The 19,876-nt window shown below is 46.4% G+C and overlaps 1 protein-coding gene across 2 annotated transcripts in view; it reads right to left on the reverse strand.

Annotated features, from left to right (window-relative positions):
- Window positions 1–19,876, reverse strand: part of TPCN2 (two pore segment channel 2) — a 261,921-nt gene that overhangs the window by 42,055 nt on the left and 199,990 nt on the right. For both annotated transcript variants that reach the window (XM_085643579.1, XM_085643578.1), the window contains one exon: window positions 5,445–5,544. In XM_085643579.1, the coding sequence (XP_085499705.1) occupies window positions 5,445–5,544 (100 nt within the window). The remainder of the gene's footprint in view (window positions 1–5,444; window positions 5,545–19,876) is intronic.

Here is a 19,876-nt window from a genome sequence, read left to right on the forward strand (position 1 = left end):
GTGGCTCTCATGGGGTTGCCAAGGCCAAGGCACCGCAGAACTTAATCCGACGGGTAACCATATGTATGATAATGCACTTTGTTACCACTTTTTGTTTCTTCGCGCCTACGAAGCCCACAAAGAGCAGTTGATGCAAGATACCACACACCTGAGATCTAGCTTAGGCAGAGGCTCCTCCTCCTTGAAGGGGTAAAGAGAATACAGGAAGAAAGGTGGAAGAGTGATGGATTGCCCCTTGTGCAATGCTGAGAACTTAAAACAGAATGATCTTAAAGATAGCCAATCTGAAAGGGCCTACAGCTGATGGACTCTATGGTGCAAGTTCTTGCCACCAAGAAAGCAATTGTGAGCGTAGTTGTACCAGGCTTTGTGCATTGGCCAGAATGGAGATGCCAAAAGTTACAAAACCAAATTCCAATCCCGCTGTGGAACAATGAATTGAGTGACAAGAAACCAGTAAAGTAAGCCTTTCAGATAGAAAACCGCAAGTATCAACTTGAGTAAAGAAGGTCATGAAGGCAGAGGGCACGGCACACATATGGCCCTTTACTGAGGCAACCTTTAAACCCAGCTGGGCGGTAGACTACACAAACTGCAAAACCCTGCAAAGGTCTGGACGTCAGACTTTGTACTCTTCAAACAGATTCCGGCAACCTGCATAAATGGATTTCAAGGAAGGTGTTTTCTGGGAGCAGCCAAATGAACATCAGCTACTCCTGCAGGTAATCAGAAGCCCTCTAACTTGCACCACTCCGTCCCCATGCATGCAGCTGCAGTGTTTGGGAACTGGAAAGAATAAAGGAACCCCCCTGCCGTGAGAGCTGGTGCACGCTGACTGGGACAGGAAAACGTGGCCAAGTGCTAAGCGTCAACAGGTCAGTGCACCAATGAGTTGCTCCTGATCCCCTTGCACTTTCTGCAGGAGTCTGGGCAGAAGCAGGATCAGCAGAAAGGATGGAACAAACTCCATGACCAGCTGAATCTAAAGGCACACTTCTGCAGGGGACCATTCGGTGGGAGTTGGTGGCCAAAAATCCGAAAAGACTTCCTTTTGAGAGCCGTGTTAATAAGATCAATGCACGGACATTCAAGTCTGGAAAAGATCATTTCTATCACTTCGGGATGAAGTTCCCACTTGTGGCCCTCTAACAAGAGGCCTCTCAGAGTACCTGCTGTGAGATGGGCCACAACTGAGAAGAGGACCTATTGCACAGCTCTACCCCAATTAGGCATTGACTCCCAACACAGGGTTGAAGACCCTACCCACACTACTCTGTGTTGACTTAAAAGATGGTGGTCCTGTACGGCAGAACGGAGTGCTGCTTCCTGAGACGAAAGAGAGGAAGGCCTTCAGAGAAAAGGTGATTGCTCACAGCTAAAGCACCTTTAGGAGCAGGTACGGCACAAACTGAATCAAGGAGATCTGTAAGATTGGTGTTAGAGTTTGACTCAGTGTTAGGCAACGATGAGGCCAGCTTCTCCTGCTCTTTGCGCCATCGCAGAAAGTGAGCAGACTTCCTGTGAAGGAAGCTCGGAGGGGTATGGAAGTCCCCCTACTGGGGAAGTATTTAAGCCACTAGCATTTTGTATTTCCAGGAATAGACTAGCACTAGTATGGTCAGAAGGAATGCGATAATCATCCTATGTGCCGACAGACTGTTTTGCTGCTTTTTCGGTGCCGGACGATCTAATAAGCTCCTCCATCCAAGCAAATCTTTGGGCCCTTGGGGATGCTCTGCTAGGGCTCAGCCATCAAAGCAAACAAACTTGACTCTCGCGGCTCTGTTAATTTCTGTGATTTTAAATGGGGAGATTGTGCAGAGGTTGGATGTAAGGGCGGTGTTAGTGACCACTCACATAGCACAGGATTGTAAGCCTTGTTAAGAATCAGCTTTTTTTGGCAGCAGCACGAAGGCTGATGCCTGTGGAGGCAAGATGTTAGGTGGCATCTAGATCATGACAGCCAAAACTGCCAAACCCAAAGGAACAGGCAAACCCATGGAGAGTGGACTAGATTGCGGCTTTCCTGAATAAATCCAGCATGGCCTGACAGAATGGTATCAACCTGCACAGAACGAGCAGATCGATTAGGGAACACCAACTTCTTTCATATCCGAACTGTATGCGATGATGTGAAGACCAGCGACGGGTGTTAGACCACGCATCTTTTGGCACGATTTCCCCCGTCTATTTTGCATCTGATCTCCTGTATTGGGCTGTGTGCTGCATTTCTTTTTTGCTGGTTTTTGGACTCTGGGCACAGCTGACCAGTGCTAAAGTGCAAGTGCTCTATGTGTAAAATGTAATGGTTATTGGTTTCTCAGTGATTGATATATTTGATTTACTAGTAAGTCCCTAGTACAATGTAATGTGTGTACCCAGTGCCTGCAAATTAAAAACTACTAGTGGACCTGCAGCACGGATTGTGAAACCCACATAAGTAGCTTTGCAAACATGTCCCTGCAAACACAGACAGTGCTGCAGCAGGTCAGTTTTAAACTTTGATTTCGACCTGGCAAGCGCACCCACATGCCAGACCCAAACCTTCCCTTTTAGTACATGTAAGACACCCCTATTGTATGCACAAGGTAGCCCCATGGGCAGGGTGCAGCGTATTTAAAAAGGTAGGACACGTACTGTTGTGTTTCTTGTGGTATTTATTTATTTTTAGAATTATGTAGTGCGATCACGACTTGAAGGTATCAGATCACTTAATATGAGCACCAGTTGCTTTACAGACTGACACAAATTAATTTTGTTAGGTGTGGGGAGATTAAGTGATTTGCCCAGAATCACAGGATGTTGATCGTCCCTGCTGGAACGCGAACCCGGTTCCCCAGCTTCAAGGTAGATTGCTCTAGTAGTTAGGCCACATCCTCTCCCACCTGACCTGGTAGTGAAATATTGTTAATTTCGTTTTTCACTACAGCTAGGGCTATCTCTCCCATAGGTTAGCACTGGAGTCGTCATGTAACATCTTACATGGGTATCTTTCAATTAGGAGAGGATAGAAAGTTGGAGTTAGGGGTCTCTGGACTTCCCATTTAAAAAGACATCTTTTAGCTAAGTTGTTTTAGAATTTGCAGGTCTGAAGAGTTAGCATTTTCTTATTGTAACCATTCTGTGCCTCTGCCTGTCTGCCGAATACACATCTGGGTTAGCATGACAGTTGGGCTGTTTGTGCATTCACTCAAGACAGTCCCACAAAGGGAGCGGAGGTGTGCCCGGTATAGCCTGATGGGCCATCACCAGCTGATGGGTCTTGCTGAGCTAGAGTGGTGAGAGGTTTGACACGGACAAAGCCATCTCCACCCCCCTGTAGTGTGTCTGGAGCCAGGGCAGGTAAAGGCAGGGGCTTGTGCACTACTAGGACTGTCCTTTGAAGTTTGCCTACTTCAAAGACTAAAATAGGTGTAAGTACTGGACTTGTAACCCCCATATTCTTGGAACACTTTTAGGTTGAGGACATTCTGCCAGGAAGAAGAGCTGGATAGCTGTCAGGAGGGACTGCCACTTTGCTGTGAGCTTCACTGTGTTGGCCTGCTGCTTTGCTGCTGCTGTCCTGGGAGTGAAAGGACTGGGCTTTGCTTTCTACATCCTGTTTTCAAGGTTCTTCAAGGGCTTGAGTTGAGCTTGCCTACCATTAAGACGTTTCAGGGCCATGAAAGACCTCACCTGCCAGTACCTGGGCTCTTCTGTTGAGTCTCTTGACTTTCTAAGTAGTGCCAAATCCAGTCCCTGGGCCCGTGAAAGGGAATTCTGGTGATTTCAAAGAGAAAATCCTCACATCAACACAGTGTCATTCTGAGCCGGTGCATCGCTGCAAAACTCGACGCATTGCTACTGCCTGCACCAGATGCCCTGCCCGATGAATCGACCGCGGCTTACAACACAAGCCACATCAGAAGACCCGCCGCTAAGTGAGTTTCAAGCACCGCATCACCAAAGTCCGTGATGCACCCCTCTGACTCCAAAGCAGCACCTGCTTTATTGCTGTGGAATCATCGTAGCACAACTTTATTTTTGACGCATCGTCCTTCGACGCCAATTTCTTCATCAACACCGCACAGCAGTAAGTAACAGACCTCCCCTGCTTAACAGCAAGGAACCAATGCATCACCTTTCCAGTAGCAGTAAGAAACAGATGCATCACCTGTTTTTTCGATGCTTCACCTCCCCGGTGACTTGCAGTGTCCTTGAGTTTTGACACATCTAAGGTACTTTGTCCAAAATAAGCACACCCATTGAATTTTATGGACTAAGCTTGTTTTAATATTTTTAAAGTGATATCTTGACTTGTGTAGGTTGGATTTTTGTTTTTTGGTCTGGTTTTATTCAGATAAATATTGGCTATTTTATTAAACTGGTGTGGACTCCTTTAGAAGTGTTTTCACTGTGTGGGTGTGTGTATACACAAATACCTTACAAATTGCCTCTGGGATAAGCCTGACTGCTCTGTGCCAAGCTACCAAGGGGGTGAAGCAGGGGTCATCTTAGCTGTACAACTCCCTTACTCGGACTAGAGTGAGGATCCCTACTTGAACAGGGTGCATACCTCTGCCAACTAGAGACCCCATTTCTAACAATGGGGAACTGCATCACATCTCTATATGATCAAGGTTGCAAGACTATTTCTTCCAGGAAAAAAACTGTACTTGCTATGGCATTTTGTGTGTTTTCATTAGGAAGACATCTTGGGCCAGCATACTCCGTCAGGAAACTTGCCTGACAGTGATCAGGACAACTCTAGGGAGTTTCTACAGGCCTTATCCAAAAATAACCTGGCCTGCCATTCTCGAATGGCCTTCTGATCCATCAAGGAGCAGGAGTCGCAGTTCGATAGATCGTTATTGAATCTAACACACCACAAGCAGATATCTGGCCAAGGGTTTTTTACAGCATTTTCTGCAGGGTTAAAACTTGAAACAGACCGAGATCTAGACCAGCATTGATGAGGCCAAGTAAAAAGTGAATTGGTGCCAGCATGTATGGTGGAGAAAACTGTAATTACAATTGCAGCACCACAGTATTAGTTGAGCTGGAGGACAAAGAGCACAGGTATGTTCAGAAAGGGACCAGGTGTGGTCGGAAGGGACAGTCAGAACTCGTTGCTTTGCTCGCTTGTGAGGTGGCATTATGTAAAGATGGAAAGGGATGAAATTAAAAGGTAGAACAATGGTCCAATGAGAATTGGAAACGCAGTATGCAGACATGATAGGTATTAGATTGGCCACACACCTAACCATAAATTAGAGGACAACAGAGCAGGTTTGTGCACAAACTGTGCATGGCGGGCAACACCACACCCAATTTTTTCTGTTGCCGTACATCTAAAGTTTCATTATGCTGAAACAGCAGTATTCCTAAAATATAGATCTGACGGTGGACAACAGAGCACTGGCTCAGCATTAAGCACATGAAATAGTACAATAAGCGACCATTACCGTCATATTTGGGATGATCCGCAGGAACCGGAAGACTATGAACATATTCACCAGCCGCACCATCTCCCAAAGGGACAGGACCCCCATTACATCAGGCTTCCTACAACAAAGATTGCATGTTAGACAGAAGCAATACAGTGACCAATACCATCCAACTCTTCAAACTATCTTCAAACAAGCCCACACCTCCACAAGACCGACACTTCATGAAGCCACACTTCTGCCCTCTTAAGACTCCCTAAGAGAGCAAACGAACTCGGCCTCATTTGGTACAGGAGAGCGATTACTGCTGCAAGACCCAAAACGTCAATTCTACATCAGACTTCATCTAATGCTGCAAAAATAAAGAAATTTGTGATGCACATGTGGTCCCACCTAGTAATACTCTTCCCCAACTTTCAAAATGTACAGAAGATACATCTGTGTCTACAATACCCCAACTCTCAAGAGAAATGAGGCCATAGTAGAACCATAATGGCCCTACTACGTAAAATAAATTAGTGTGTGCGGGCTATGATATCATAACCTCATGCACACAAGCCAAGAAAAATAAAATTGGGGCTGCACAACAAGCAGCAGACTGGAAGTTAACAATTGATACTTTTTGCACAGAATGATTATATGCATAAATAAACTTCCATATGAAATTAATCTTCATACCATCTTTAGGATGTTTTTATGCCCTCACGAAAAATAATCAAAAAGTAGGTGTATAAATGATCTTCGACATCTAAAAGTATATTTTTTATAAAGTCTCATCTATTAGATGTTTTTAGTCCGTAACACTAACAGCTGTATGAAATGCCTCTTTATATCATCGCCCCCGGCTCCAAATGTTTAGACTAATGCAAGTGTTTTTATTTGAATCTGATGTACACTGAGCCCTGCTGACCAGGCCTCAGTGCATGTGCTCCGATCCCTCAGGTATATGTGTAATTGGCTAATACCCAATTGGCATAATTACCCAGGACCTCTAAGTTAACGGTCACCAGTGGCCTGCAGCACAGATTGCTGCCCCCACCCACCCTGCAGTGACAAAGGGAAGACATGCCTCTAGGTCGGCCATTGCGCCAGAGTTGGGCAGCTTTCACACTACCAATTTGATACGGCAAAAAAAAAACATTCCTTTTTTAAAATGTATAAGTCATCCCTATGGTTGGCTTTAAAAGGCCATAAACCTGGGTGCAGAATATTTTAAAAAGGCATGTTCCCATAATGATTTACATATCCTAACAGTGAACCCTCATCATTGTTGTTTTCACTGTAGAAAAGGTGGTAGTCCCATTGGCCAATATGGAATGACACTGGCATTTCCGCTAAGTGCCATCTTCCGTTTGGAAACCCCAAAAAATCTAAATTACGGCTTCAAATTAATTGTTGCATTAGCCCTAACATACTGGTAAAGTCGGATTTAAGGTAACTTTTAATATAAAGGTGACTTTAGAAAGTCACCACGTTTTTCTCAAAGTTTCTAGTAGTTGTTTGTGATTAACTACAACAGTTGTCATCATAGACTCCTGCCAGGAGATTTAAATGGTTCCTAGGAAAGTGTAGCAAAGGCCTGTTGGTTGGAGGAGGTGTGACCTCCTCCTGACAGGATGGACAGAAGGCTGTGGCCTCAGATGGACAAGCTTCAAAGGGCCAGCCACCTGTCACAAGGCAAACAAGAGTCCTACTTTAGCATCTAAACTCCTTTGTCTAAGTAGACTGGATAGCATTACTTCCAAAGGAGGAAAACCTGTTTTGCAGGAACAGTTTTTCAGCGGTAGGTGCTCATACTGGACACTTTTTTTTTTTTAAACTCTATTTTACAATTTTGTCCCTAAAAAGAAACTCAAGACAGATAACGAATGCAACTCATTCACCAACAATTACAGCATAACATTCACTGTGCAGGTATGTTTATGTGGGCCCTGTGCTCCTTTCAAAGTCCATTCTTTCTTCAGCAGGGGGGCACCAGCAACTCTGCCTCTTCAGGGTTATCCAAGCCGGTCTTACATCTACCTGCCCACCCCAGGCCAGTAGAGACATCCCTCCTGCCCACTCCTACGCCTCAACCTCAAAGGGGGGGGTTTTGGGAGGGGGTGGTTAGTTCCAGTCAGCATCATACATTTGAGGTTCATTTTGCCGTGGAACCATTCTCAGTGAATGGGGGGGTGGGGGGTCAAGCCGGAGTATCAGGTCCTTCTGTCACCGCAGCAGGTATTGCACCCTCTCCATCTAGATCCTGCGGCATACTTTCCCACTCCGGACAGTCATCCACCAGTTGTTCGTCCCTGTGGACTTTTTTCCTCAGGCTCAACACCGCCCAGGTCCATTCCGCTAAGTTCCTAACACACTCCTGAGGGCTGGGCCCATATGCGTTTGGCCAGCAGAAGCCCCAGTAGCAGAAAATGGTGGAGCTCTCTACATCCTTAGATCCTAGGGTCAAACCCAGCAGGAAATGCTTTGCTGTATTGTAATTCCAATTCCAGTATCAGATTGTAAGTAACCCAGCACACTATGCCAATACTCAGATAATTACCCACAGTTCCACAACATATGAGTGAACCTCACACTCATGCACCCCAGGCACTCATCTGTTCGAGTAGCATATATTTTCTACTGAGTCTGGTAGGGATCAAGTATGCCCTGTGCAGGACATAAGAGTGAGCCAACATAAATTGTGCATTACTAGACACCTCTTTCACCAGGGCACAGGTTCTGTTCCGCTCAGCATCTGTGATGGGCTCAGGCACATTCGCTTCACAGCTACGCAACACCTAAATGGGTGCTTGTGATCTATCCTCCCTCAGGGTCCTGTATAGGTGGGACACAGTCTCTTGTAGGACCCAAGCTCTATTAGCAGTCCCAACGAGCAGTTCTCCGATGGCACAGCTGGGAACACAGCCCACTGCTTCCTCACACCCAGAGTCGGGCCTCAAATTGTAGAAACTGTGCCGGGTCCATGCCAAACAAGTCATGTGCTTCCTGGAACGTGATGTAAGTGTCAGCTGGGTGCATATCCATGAGCAAATCGCATCCCCCGTCCCTCCATACGGTTAACGAGAGCTCACGTCTGAGGTCCCTAACCTGCAGTCGCCACGCTATCAGACTTTTTAAAAAAATTGGTTGAACCCAGAAAACTCTCCCAATGGCGCTCCTCCATGCCAGTGTGTCTTGGCGAACCATTAATGGCTGAGATGTGTTACATCCACAGTGAAACAGAAGGCATACCCCGCACCACTAGGAGCTCTTCCAAGAGATGCTTTGCCGAAGTACCTTACTCAGCACACCCTCTGGCCTTTGCTGCAGTTGCACTGCTAAATAATATAATTCAAGGTCCGGGAGACCTAGACTCCCATGCACAGGGTCTAATTTTAGAACCTGCGCCTACCCTGCTCCACTTACCTGCCCACATAATTGCTACTACAAGGATATGGAGTTCCTTGAATGTCCACCAAAGTATCTAGTACTGTGAATTCTGCAAAGACGTAGAGGCACCTCGGGAGCAGAAGGGCATTTCTACCTGCTACACACAACAGTGACTGCCAAAAGGACACAGGCGCTCAACCCCATTAGCACTCGTACCATGTTAAGTGAATATTGTTTCTCATCAGTATGTCCCACCTGGATCTCAAAGTATCAGAAGAACTCCGGCTCCCATCATAGGCCCAATTGCGGTAAGGCCTCCTCTAAACCGTCCGGAGGAAAATCAGGGACTTATCTCGATTCACCCAAAGAACCGATGCCTCGCCAAACCTTTGTAGATCCCGTAGAAGGCGTGGCACTGACCTCTACGGTTGACATAGATAAACAAGAGTGTCATCAGCGTACAATGTAGTCAGGTAGTCCTGTGTCCCCACCCACACCGAACATTGCCCCAGGTCAGCCCGCAGGCGGATCGCCAGAGGCTCCATCGCTAAGACGAACAGTAACTAGCAGAATGGGAAACCCTATCGCATTCACTGCTCTATGCGCAAATCAGCAGACATATGCCTGATTTAACCCGCACCAAAGGATCAGTGCAAAGCAAGAAAACCCATTTAACGAATCCAGGGTCAAACGCTACTTGTCGTAGCAGCTCCTACAGGAAGTACCAATCCAGGTTGTCAAACACTCGCTCTATGTCTAATGGATCAGAGCTCCCTCTGCCTGTGAACTTTACACCGAGTGCAAGACATGAGTGAGTGTGAATGTTCATGATGGTCCTGCGTTGTGGAATAAATCACACTGGTCCTCGTGTACCAGCCCAGAAAAAAGCCACCTTCAAGCGGCTAGCCAAGACCTTTGCCAGTACCTTAACATCCGTATTGATCAAAGACAATGAGCAGTAGGAAGACAACTGTTCTGGGCTACAACCCAGTTTGGGTAGCAAACCCACAATGGCCTCCCTCATGGATCTCTACAAGCTCACCTAGCTTCCTGAAACACCTCTAAGCGGTGGTCGACCAAGGAACACGAATATATCTGGTAAAACTCAGGTGGGGGGGAGGGGAGGAGTCAGTCGATGCGCGGCATCTTGCAGCAGGCATATGTCTGATGGCCTCCACGAATTAGCCTTTGGTGAGATCTGCATCCAATTATACTGGACACACTTCGGGATTGACCAGGGGAGGTAAGGTTTCAGCATCTTGGATTTGGGCAGAGATGCAATGTGGGATTGTTTAATGCTAATCACCCCAGAAAGTGACGCAAGAGTGGATAAGGTTGCTGGTGGTACGTTCACCCTCTTTGGTAGGGATTTCACCCACCCACACAAGCCTGAAACTGGCATAAAGTGGCACCCTCTGAGCACCAGCTTCAGAACACTACTCGACTTGGAAAGAACTGGACTACACCTGCTGAGCATCTCAGAAAGAAAGGCTGCACCAAGGAGGACTGGACCTGCTGAACCAAAGACAGAAATTCAAAAATAGAGGAGTGCTCCTGCTGTTAAAGTCACGAGGAGAGACCCACAAGGGCTGGACCTTCTTCCACTTGTTCCAAAGATCCATGAGTGGCTAGCCTCCTGCTAAGATCCAGGAACACAAAGACAAAAGTTGGTCTGCAACTACAAAGTGCCCAGCTGACCAGTTACAAGTGAATTTGCTGTGGACCCTGCTGGTGCAGCCCGGGTGATGGAGTTCTAGCCCCCAAGGTCCCTTAGTTGGTGCTAGAGTGTACTATTTTCCTAAAAGGTACTGCAACTTTTGAGCCTAGAACTGAACAATAATGGCTTTCATAAAAGAACTGGAGACTCGCACACTACAGCTACACAGCTCCTAGTCGTTGAAGCCTCTCTGGGGCCCTATCTTCAAGTTGTACCCAGGGAAACGTTTTGCCAGTTTATGGATAGCCTTTAACTCCCCACAAGAACCAGGGCTCATACCAGACTGCTGGACTTCCCCTGTCCACTGATGTCGAGGCCAATGCTAGATCCAAGAGAACACCACTGCAGACCCCTTTCAGAGAATAGAACCCGAAAACTTTATAAGTGCAAAGGTAAAAAGTTGACTGGGACCAACTCTGGTGTGTCGGCCTGAAACTCTTATTTCCTTCATCAGATTTTTGTTGATTGGTGCCTGTTTCAATAGGAGTAGGGTTTTTATCCAGGTGTGTCTCTTACTTATTAACTGTTTTGGCACCAATAAATGAGTCACAACCGTTTTCCTTTGAGTTAAGACGGACAGCTCGGTGCCACAGCTACCAAGGACTGAGCTAAGGTTTAAATTAAAGTAACCTAACTAAACCGGACACAGAATAGTGATTACTTGGTGAGGTCTCCCAACCATCGCAACTAATAATCCACTTTCTCACAACAGTCACTCTTAAAATCTCATTGTAGATTTATCACGAGGGAGGGAGGATGGATTCGATTATATTATTTGGGCCCACACCATCCCACACAGTCAATGTAAAGGCCCCTCCTCCAAAATAAGCCCAAACAAACATTCAACTCTAGCGTCATCACTGCAGCAGTTAAACTCAGCAAGATGGCACAGCGGGTTCATGCTCAATGCTACCATCTAATGCGAAGATCAAATCACAAAGTGGAATCATAGGAAGGCGAGTTCAGCTTTCCATCAGTCTATGGGGGATGGCAGATTGTGATGCTGCTCGCATGTCTTTATTAATGCAACATCCTATCCTAAAATGGAAATGCACATTTGTACGTTATGCACTGCATCGGTTCCTTTAAAGCTTGGGGTGGATATACCTTGTATACATTAACAGACAATGCAAGCAACATTATAATCCAGATTTTTTAGCATCTAATAAAATCCTAGTCAAAGCGATTTTTCACCTTATTTTGATCTATAGCCACATTTCCAAATTATTATTTATCTCAGGAAGGGTGTGTTGCTTCTATAGTGCCTCATACCACACTACTTTTGTTTTCAGTTCATTTGTGCTGCAGCTATGGATTCATCAGAACTCCTCAACCAGGACGGAGACCCCATATGTAAAGGGCAAATAGGCAAACTCATGAGGGATCATCCATTAGCTCCCATGGCACGACAAAGAATTTGTGAAAATGCCCTAATAAAGGAGGCGTGGGGGGCTTAGCGTATAAAAGCCACACTCTTACTTCTGTTCCTACAGGGACACGAACAACAGCTTTCGAAGACAAACAGAAGGCAAAAGTCCCAGAACGCCCCATCAGCTGAGGCAGTTTTATTTACTAGGAAACTGAGAGAACTCCAGACCAATCTGCGACACTTTAATTCTAAAAGACCAAGACAGATTTAATCACATTTTACCCTTGTCTGGTACGTGACTGACACGGTCTCCCAGCCTGGTCGACTGAAACGGTGCGTCCTAAATTTCCACTATTTCCCTAATGCAAGATCCACCTATAGCTACCACGCATCTCGAAACACTTGAAACTTACTTTACCAGTCAGGGCCTCGATGTGCAGCACACTAAGCCATCCAGAAAACCTTCAGGCCCTGGCTGATTGCGCACTAGGAAAATGGGTGGCATGTCGCTGCATATGTAAACCAGCCTAGTCAATCTGAAGCTACACGGCAAGGGGCGCACTGATCAAAGTAAAGGTGGACTGGAGACAGCAGTCCTGGTGGGCTGTCAGTTAGGCTGGACATAGAGCAAAATCAGCTCTAGCAAAAGAAAGTTCAAACCAGCCCCTCGCTGCCAGAGGCAGTGGCTAGACTAGTGGTATTGCCGAGTCATGGCAGCCCACCCGGCTCTGAAAGCAGCACCCAAATCTGCAGGCACTTTGGAAATGCCAGAGAGGTAGCTGGCCATGGCAGCCTCTGCTCACAGCTGCAGCACTGCCATGGTGGCATCAGCCTTCAAGGCAGGGAGATGAGCAGTGACAACCCACCAGCACTGCCTGGGCAAACACAAATAGGGTAGACATAGTTCATATACACATTTTATTGTGATGGATGGTACAGTCCTGCAGCATGCTGGCCAATCACCAGGTGACTTTCAGTCAGCCACACTGTGATTGGCTAATGTACCTGCAAGGGCATGCAGTCAGTAACACTAAAGGGCATGGAGCGCAGGGCAGGGAACAAGTGGCAGCTGTCCTGCCTGGAACAAAGCCTTTCACCACAAGTAATAAAGTCAAAGAGAAGGCAAGGCACCACCAGCACCGTCACAAGTAGTGTGGGTGCAGCTGGGCCTAAATGGCCTGGCCCCCACTCAAGGCATGGACCCGCAATTAAGCGGACTATATGCGATTAATGGCTCACAAAGCAGCGATGAAATCTTACTGTGACCTTGTGATTACAGTAACAGTAAAGCTACTTTAGTAGATCTTAGCTGTAGAGTGCTACCCAGCTTCTGCAATACTCGGCTGCTGCTGCCACATTCTGAGGGCCAGACGCGGCTAGAGGGTATAACTAAATGGGCACTCGTAGTAACTGCATACAGTATGTGCCTATCCCTTTGAAGCCTGTTCCTATACACACCCTGCGTCCTTCACACTGGCCACGAGGACGATTGCACACCCCGCGACTGCCTGCATGCAGCACTGCCCTCATCACTCACCATAGCGGATGTCTGTGCTGTGAGGCGTAGCATGCAGCGGCAGATCACTGGGCCCTGCGGCAGCATCATTGTCCTTGCCTCACTGGTTCATGCACTTGGCAGGGACTGTGCAAGGAAGTGCATGCTGCCATGGTGCAGGAGGCTGATGAAGACCACAGCTCCCCGGCACACACTACGCCGCAGCTACAGCACCACAAGAAGAAACAGCTGCATTGAGAAGGGGGGCCATAACAGCAGAAAAGAAGCCTGTTTGAAGCAGGGTACAAAGGGGACAATAATTGGGAAGCTAAAAGTAATAAAGCAGCTGCAAGAGAATTGGTGCGGAAGATGTATGGCACTCGCATAGAGAGACGCAGAGACACAACAGCACTGTGCATTTAGACTGCCCAAAAGTAGCAACGCTATACAAGCCGAGCCTGTATTATCCAAGCTGTGCACTGGCACAGACACGGTCCCGCCATGTCAGTGCAACAGCAACAAACCCTCCTTCCCCCATCTCTCTCTTTGGGTATACCAGTTACTACCAGTGTGGAATGGGAAATTTCCTCAGCTACCCCAGACATCAGGGACCCCCAAAATTATCCTTTTTTCCTCCACTGACCTCTGAGGAGGTCACTTTTCTCATTTTGTCCACTAAATCTGGCTCCCCACTGGATCCATGTCCCCCTAAAATCGTCCACCTTCTACCAGAAGTATTTGCTTCTCAACTGTCTCCTATTTTCAATCAAATGTTTTCTTCTGGTATATTCCCTACCAACTGGAAACTGGCGTCTGTTCTCCCCCTCCTAAAGAAAGAAAACCTAGAAGGGGCTCATCCTAATAATTACTGCCCAATCTACAGACTCCCTCTGCCCGCAAAAATGGTTGAAAAAGCCATGAATGGTGCTATATCAGACTACATTGAGAAGCATGCCTTTCTGGATACCACTCAGTTTGGCTTTAGAAAGCACCATAGCACCGAATTGGCACCGATTTCAGCGTCCGAACTGATTAGGCAGACAGTCGATGCAGGGGGGGAATGCAACACTCATGCTGCTGACCTCTCTGCCGCATTCCATACTGTCAATCATCAAATATTATTGGGAGTCTTGGATAGGATTGGCATTAAAGGAAAAGCTCTGTCTTTACTTAGGTCATTTTTGTCTGGCCGGGAACAGTTTGTGGCTCTTTCGGAATTCAAGTCGTCGAACTTCACATTGCCATGTGGAGTTCCCCAGGACTCCTCGTTGAGCCACAGCCTTTTTAATATTTATGTTGCCCCTTTGGCAAGGCTAATCAGATCTCTGGGTTTCTCTGCTATTTCTTATACAGATGATACCCAGATTGTGGTTTCAGTGACAGGCTCACCTTCAGACACAGCGGCACAGTTCCATACCTGTCTCTGCCAGGTGGGGGACGGGATGGCCACTAACTGTCTGAAATTGAATTCTTGCAAGACCGAAGTCCTACTCTTTGGCAGCCACACTCATTTCTGGTCCCCTTCGGAGCTGGGCTCGCTACCTACTCCTTTGAATAAGGTAAAGAACTTGGGAGTCACATTTGACTCCATGCTTTCCTTTGAAGGCCACGTAAACCAGTCACATCCATATCCTTCTACACACTAAAATTAAATAGAAGGATTATTCTATTTATTCCGGTTGATTTGCGGAAGTTAGTGGTCTCGGCTCTTGTCTTATCTAGAGCAGACTACTGTAACTGTCTTTTCATTAATCTTCGGAAGAACCGTGTGACTAAGTTGCAGATTGTGCAAAATGCTGCAGCACCTTTGTTGCTAAACATTCCACAACATAAATATGCTTCCTCGGCGCTCAAAGAGTTACACTGTTTACCAGTGAAGAGACGGATAGAGTTTAAACAGAATTTGCAGCCATACATCCCTGCTCGCCATCTTAACTCAGCTCACAATCTGGTAGTCGCCAGGTTCAAAAAGTGTTCCTGGGGTGGAAGAAGCTTTCTGGTCGGTACGACCAGACTGTGGAACTCGCTTCCACTGAAGTTAAAAGATGAGACACTTGTTGGCCTTCAGGAAGGCGTTGAAGATGTGGCTTTCCAATCTCTGATGTGGTTTTAAAACTGTCCGGCATTTCCTGTCTGATGAGCTAGCACCTTGACGCCTTTGGGTGGATGTTTTGCGCTTTATAAGGAAAATGCTACTTACCAGTATGCATCTGTTCTTGGCATGTAGAGCTACAGAGATTCACACTCTGTGCATAGATCGCCATCTGGTATTGGGATCGGATGCTTGCACCTGGTTGTCTTGGAAGAAGTATTTTGTAGTTCCGAGATAGGTGACTCCCCCCTTGGACGATAGTGGCATGGGCATCGACTCCATCCTCAGATTGTTTTTCGCCACAAAGGGAAATGATGGAGTTGGTAATAAACAGAAAGATGTCCGTGAGAATGTATCTAAGTAAGATAACACTAAAACAGATACAGGTACCGGGGAGGTGGGTGGGCGTGTGAATCGCTGAAGCTCTTCATGCCAAGAACAGATGCATACTGGTAAGTAGCAATTTCCGTTCGAGGCATATGAGCTGCAGAATTCACACTCTGTGCATAGACTGTACAGCAGTGTCTCCCCTAGCGGTGGTCGCCTGTATCGGTTGCAATAGTTTGAAAAAGTGTCCTAAGAACAGCTTGGCCTACAGAAGCTTGTTGCTTTGCCTGCACATCTACACAATAGTGTTTGTTGAAGGTGTGTGTTGTAGACCATGTTGCTGCCTTACAAACGTCTTCTAGGGGAATGTTCCCCACGAATGCCATGGAAGCCCCTAGTTTGCGTGTTGAATGCGCTCTAGGGGGAATTGTTAACGTACGTTTTGCTTTCTGATAGCATATTGGAATACATTTTACTATCCACCTGGCAATTCCGGCTTTGGAAATTGAATTGCCTTTATGAGGTGGAGAGAAAGCTACAAACAGTTGCTTTGTCTTCCTAAAGTTTTTAGTCCTGTCTATGTAGTAAAGTAAAGCTCTTTTGACGTCGAGCGTGTGAAGAGCCCTTTCCGCTACAGAATCAGGATTTTGGCAAATACTGGCAACTCTACTGATTGATTAGGATGGAAAGCAGAGATTACCTTGGGAAGGAATGTTGGGTTTGTTCTAAGAATCACCTTGTTACGATGTATTTGTAAGAATGGTTCTTGTATGGTTAAAGTCTGGATCTCACTTACTCTCCTGAGAGAGGTGATTGCGACAAGGAAAGCTACTTTCCATGTAAGGAATTGTAATTGGCATTTTTGTTAAGGCTCAAATGGGGGACCCATAAGTCTAGTAAGAACAATGTTTAAGTTCCACACTGGAGAGGGTGGCAGTCTGGGTGGAATTATCCTTTTATGGCCTTCCATAAAGGCTTGGATAGCAGGCACTCTAAACAATGACAAATGTTATCTGTTTTGTAGGTAGGCGGCAAGGGCAGCCAGATGTAATCTTATCGATGAGCATGCCAGATTGCATCTTTGTAGGTGTAGCAAATAGCAGATAATGTTTCGGATTGAAGCATCCAGTGGGTCAATTTTGTTATTATTGCAGTAAATGACGAATCTCTTCCATTTAGCTGCATAGCAAGCTCTAGTAGTGGGGCGTCTGGCTACTTTAATAATATTCATAAAGTCCGGTGGGAGGTTGAGGTAACTGAACTCTAGGATTTCAGGAGCCAGATCGCTAGATTCAGTTATGCTGGATCTGGGTGCCTTATCTCTCCATGGTTCTGCGTTAGCAGCTTCGGGGAGAGACGTAATTTTTGGTGTGGAACTACTGAGAGTTCGAGTAGTGTTTTGAACCATGGTTGCTGTGCCCATGTTGGAGAAACTAGGATCATTTTGAGAGACTGTTTGAACTTGCGTACTACTAGTGGAATGAGTGGGAGTGGCGATAAAGCGTACGCAAATCTGCCTGACCAGTTCCTCCATATTGCATTGGCCTTGGACAACGGGTGTGGGAACCTGGCGGCAAAGGTTGGGCATTTTGCATATGTGGAGAACAGATCTATGTCCGATTGGCTCCACATCTAGAAGAAGGGTCGAAGAACTTGCGGATGAGGTTCCCATTTGTGTATCTGTTGAGTCTGACAACTTAACAGATCCGCCATCTGATTGTTCACCCCTGGAAGATGTTCTGACAGAAGATATATGTTTTGTGGAGTGGCCCATCTCCATATGCTTTCCGCTAGATGAGACCGCTGCAGAGAGTGTGTTCCTCCTTGTTTCTGTATGCAATATATTGCTTTTATATTGTCTGTGCGAACTAGGACAGCTTTGTTGAGATGTGTTTGGAACTACTTTAACACTAGAAAAATTGCCAGTAATTCTAGGTAATTGATGTGGAACAGTTTTTATTGAGTGGGCCACTTGCCCTGAATAATGCGTTTTAGGAGATGGGCTCCCTAGCCGGTGAGTGATGTGTCTGCTGTTAGCACTATGTATGGAACCGGCTCTACGAATGGCCGCCCTCTGGAAAGATTTTGTGTGTTCCACCACGGCGGAGCGATGTGTGCGGCTGTCCACCAACACCAGATCTGTAAGTGGACCTTGAGCCTGGTTCCACTGACGTGCTAAGCATTCCTGTAAAGGGCGCAACCGAAGTATTGCGTGAGATACAATAAAAATGCAAGAGGCCATCATTCCTATGCGTTGCATAAACATTCGTGCTGGGAGAGAGTGTTGGGGCTGAAACTTGGACAGCAGGGTTTGCATACTGGTTATCCTTGCTGGATTGGCGTATGCTAGAGCTTTGGAAGTGTCTATTGTGGCTCCTAGATACGGATGTATGTAGGATGGTTGAAGATGTGACTTGCTATAGTTTACTGTGAACCCCAGGTTGTGCAGCAGCTAAATGGTTTGATGAGTGTGGTGAACACACTGGCGGTATCGAAATACATGGATTTGTTGTCTTCGCAAGTGTGCTGCTACGACTGCAAGGGACTTTGTGAACACCCTGGGTGCTGTGGTCACCCCAAATGGAAGGACCTTGAACTGATAGCGTTGGCCGTCCTGAGTGAACCTTAGGTATTTTCTGTGAGCAGGGTGTATGGGAATATGAAAGTAGGCGTCCTTGAGATCTAGTGTGGCAAGGAAGTCGCCTTGTTGAAGCAGTGGAAGGACTTGTTGCAGAGTGATCATGTGAAAATGATCTGACTGTATGTAGAGATTGAAGGGTCTGAGGTCCAATATTGGCCTTAGGGTACCGTCCTTTTTGGGGATTAGGAAATATAGAGAGTAAACTCCGGTTCCTTGATGTTGTATGGTGACTGGTTCTATTGCGTGCTTTTGACGCAGTGAAAGAACTTCCTGTTTGAGGAGTATCAGATGTTCCGTGGACATTGGGCGTTGCCTGGGTGGTAAATTGGGTGGAGTTGCTGTAAGTTCCAGGCAGTAACCACACTGGATAATTTGTCTTACCCACTTGTCTGTGGTGATGGATTGCCAGACAGGTAGGAACTCCGAGTCTCCCTTCGACCGGAGTGGAATGGTCTGGAGGGAGTGGAGGGAAGTCACTGTTTATTAGAGGGAGAGGCGCGAGTGTTGTTACCTCGGCCTCTTCCTTTGTTATTTCCTCTGTATCCAACTCTAAAATATCCTCTGTTAGGGGAGGTTTGTGTGGGGTTTTTGTATGAGGAAGAAGCTGCGTCTGCACTGATATTTTTGGATGCACCTCTATAGAAGAAGAACCGAAAGGAACCCCGTGTGGATGGAGACTGTAATGCTCCCATGGATTTAGCAGTCTCCGTGTCATTTTTCATTTTTTCTAAAGCTGTATCCACAGCCGGGCCAAACAGTTGTTCATGATTGAATTGGTGATTGAGGAAAGTTGTTTGTACCTCCTGTTTGAATCCAGAGATGCGCAACCAGGCATTTCTTCTTAGTAACACACTAGTGTTAATGGACCTGGATGGGGTGTCTGCTGCATCAAGGGCACACTTGATTGATGCATTAGTTATCAATTTGCCCTCTTGAATTAAATCATTGGCCTGGGTCTTATATTGATGAGGAAAATGCTGCAATAGGGTTTCAATTAGTCGTAATGAGCCCTATCATACCTGGCAAGTAATGCCAGCACATTGGCTATCCTCCAACGATTAGCTGCTTGGGCAGCAACTCGTTTGCCCGAAGCATCTAATAATTAAGACTCTTTGTGCGGAGGTGGAGCATCACCCAAGGTTTGAGAGTTAGCACGTTTTCTAGATTGGTGACCACTAAAGAATCCAAATGTAGTGGACCCTTGATGTAGGTAGGATCATTTGGAGCGACTTTATATTGTTTTGTCAATTCTGGGGTTGAGAATTCTAGCCCTTACAGGGTCTTTGAATATTGCTGGGGCATGTTTAATGACGCCTTTTAGCATTGGTAAAGTTTGAACAGTTGTTCGTAACTGTGCAAAGGTGTCTATTAGGAAGTCCTCCTCTGCGGGGTCCGAATACATTTGAACACCATAGTACTGGGCATCCCTGTCTATAA

Source organism: Triturus cristatus, chromosome 3_1 (genome assembly GCF_964204655.1).
Source record: "Triturus cristatus chromosome 3_1, aTriCri1.1, whole genome shotgun sequence".
NCBI lineage: Eukaryota > Metazoa > Chordata > Amphibia > Caudata > Salamandridae > Triturus > Triturus cristatus.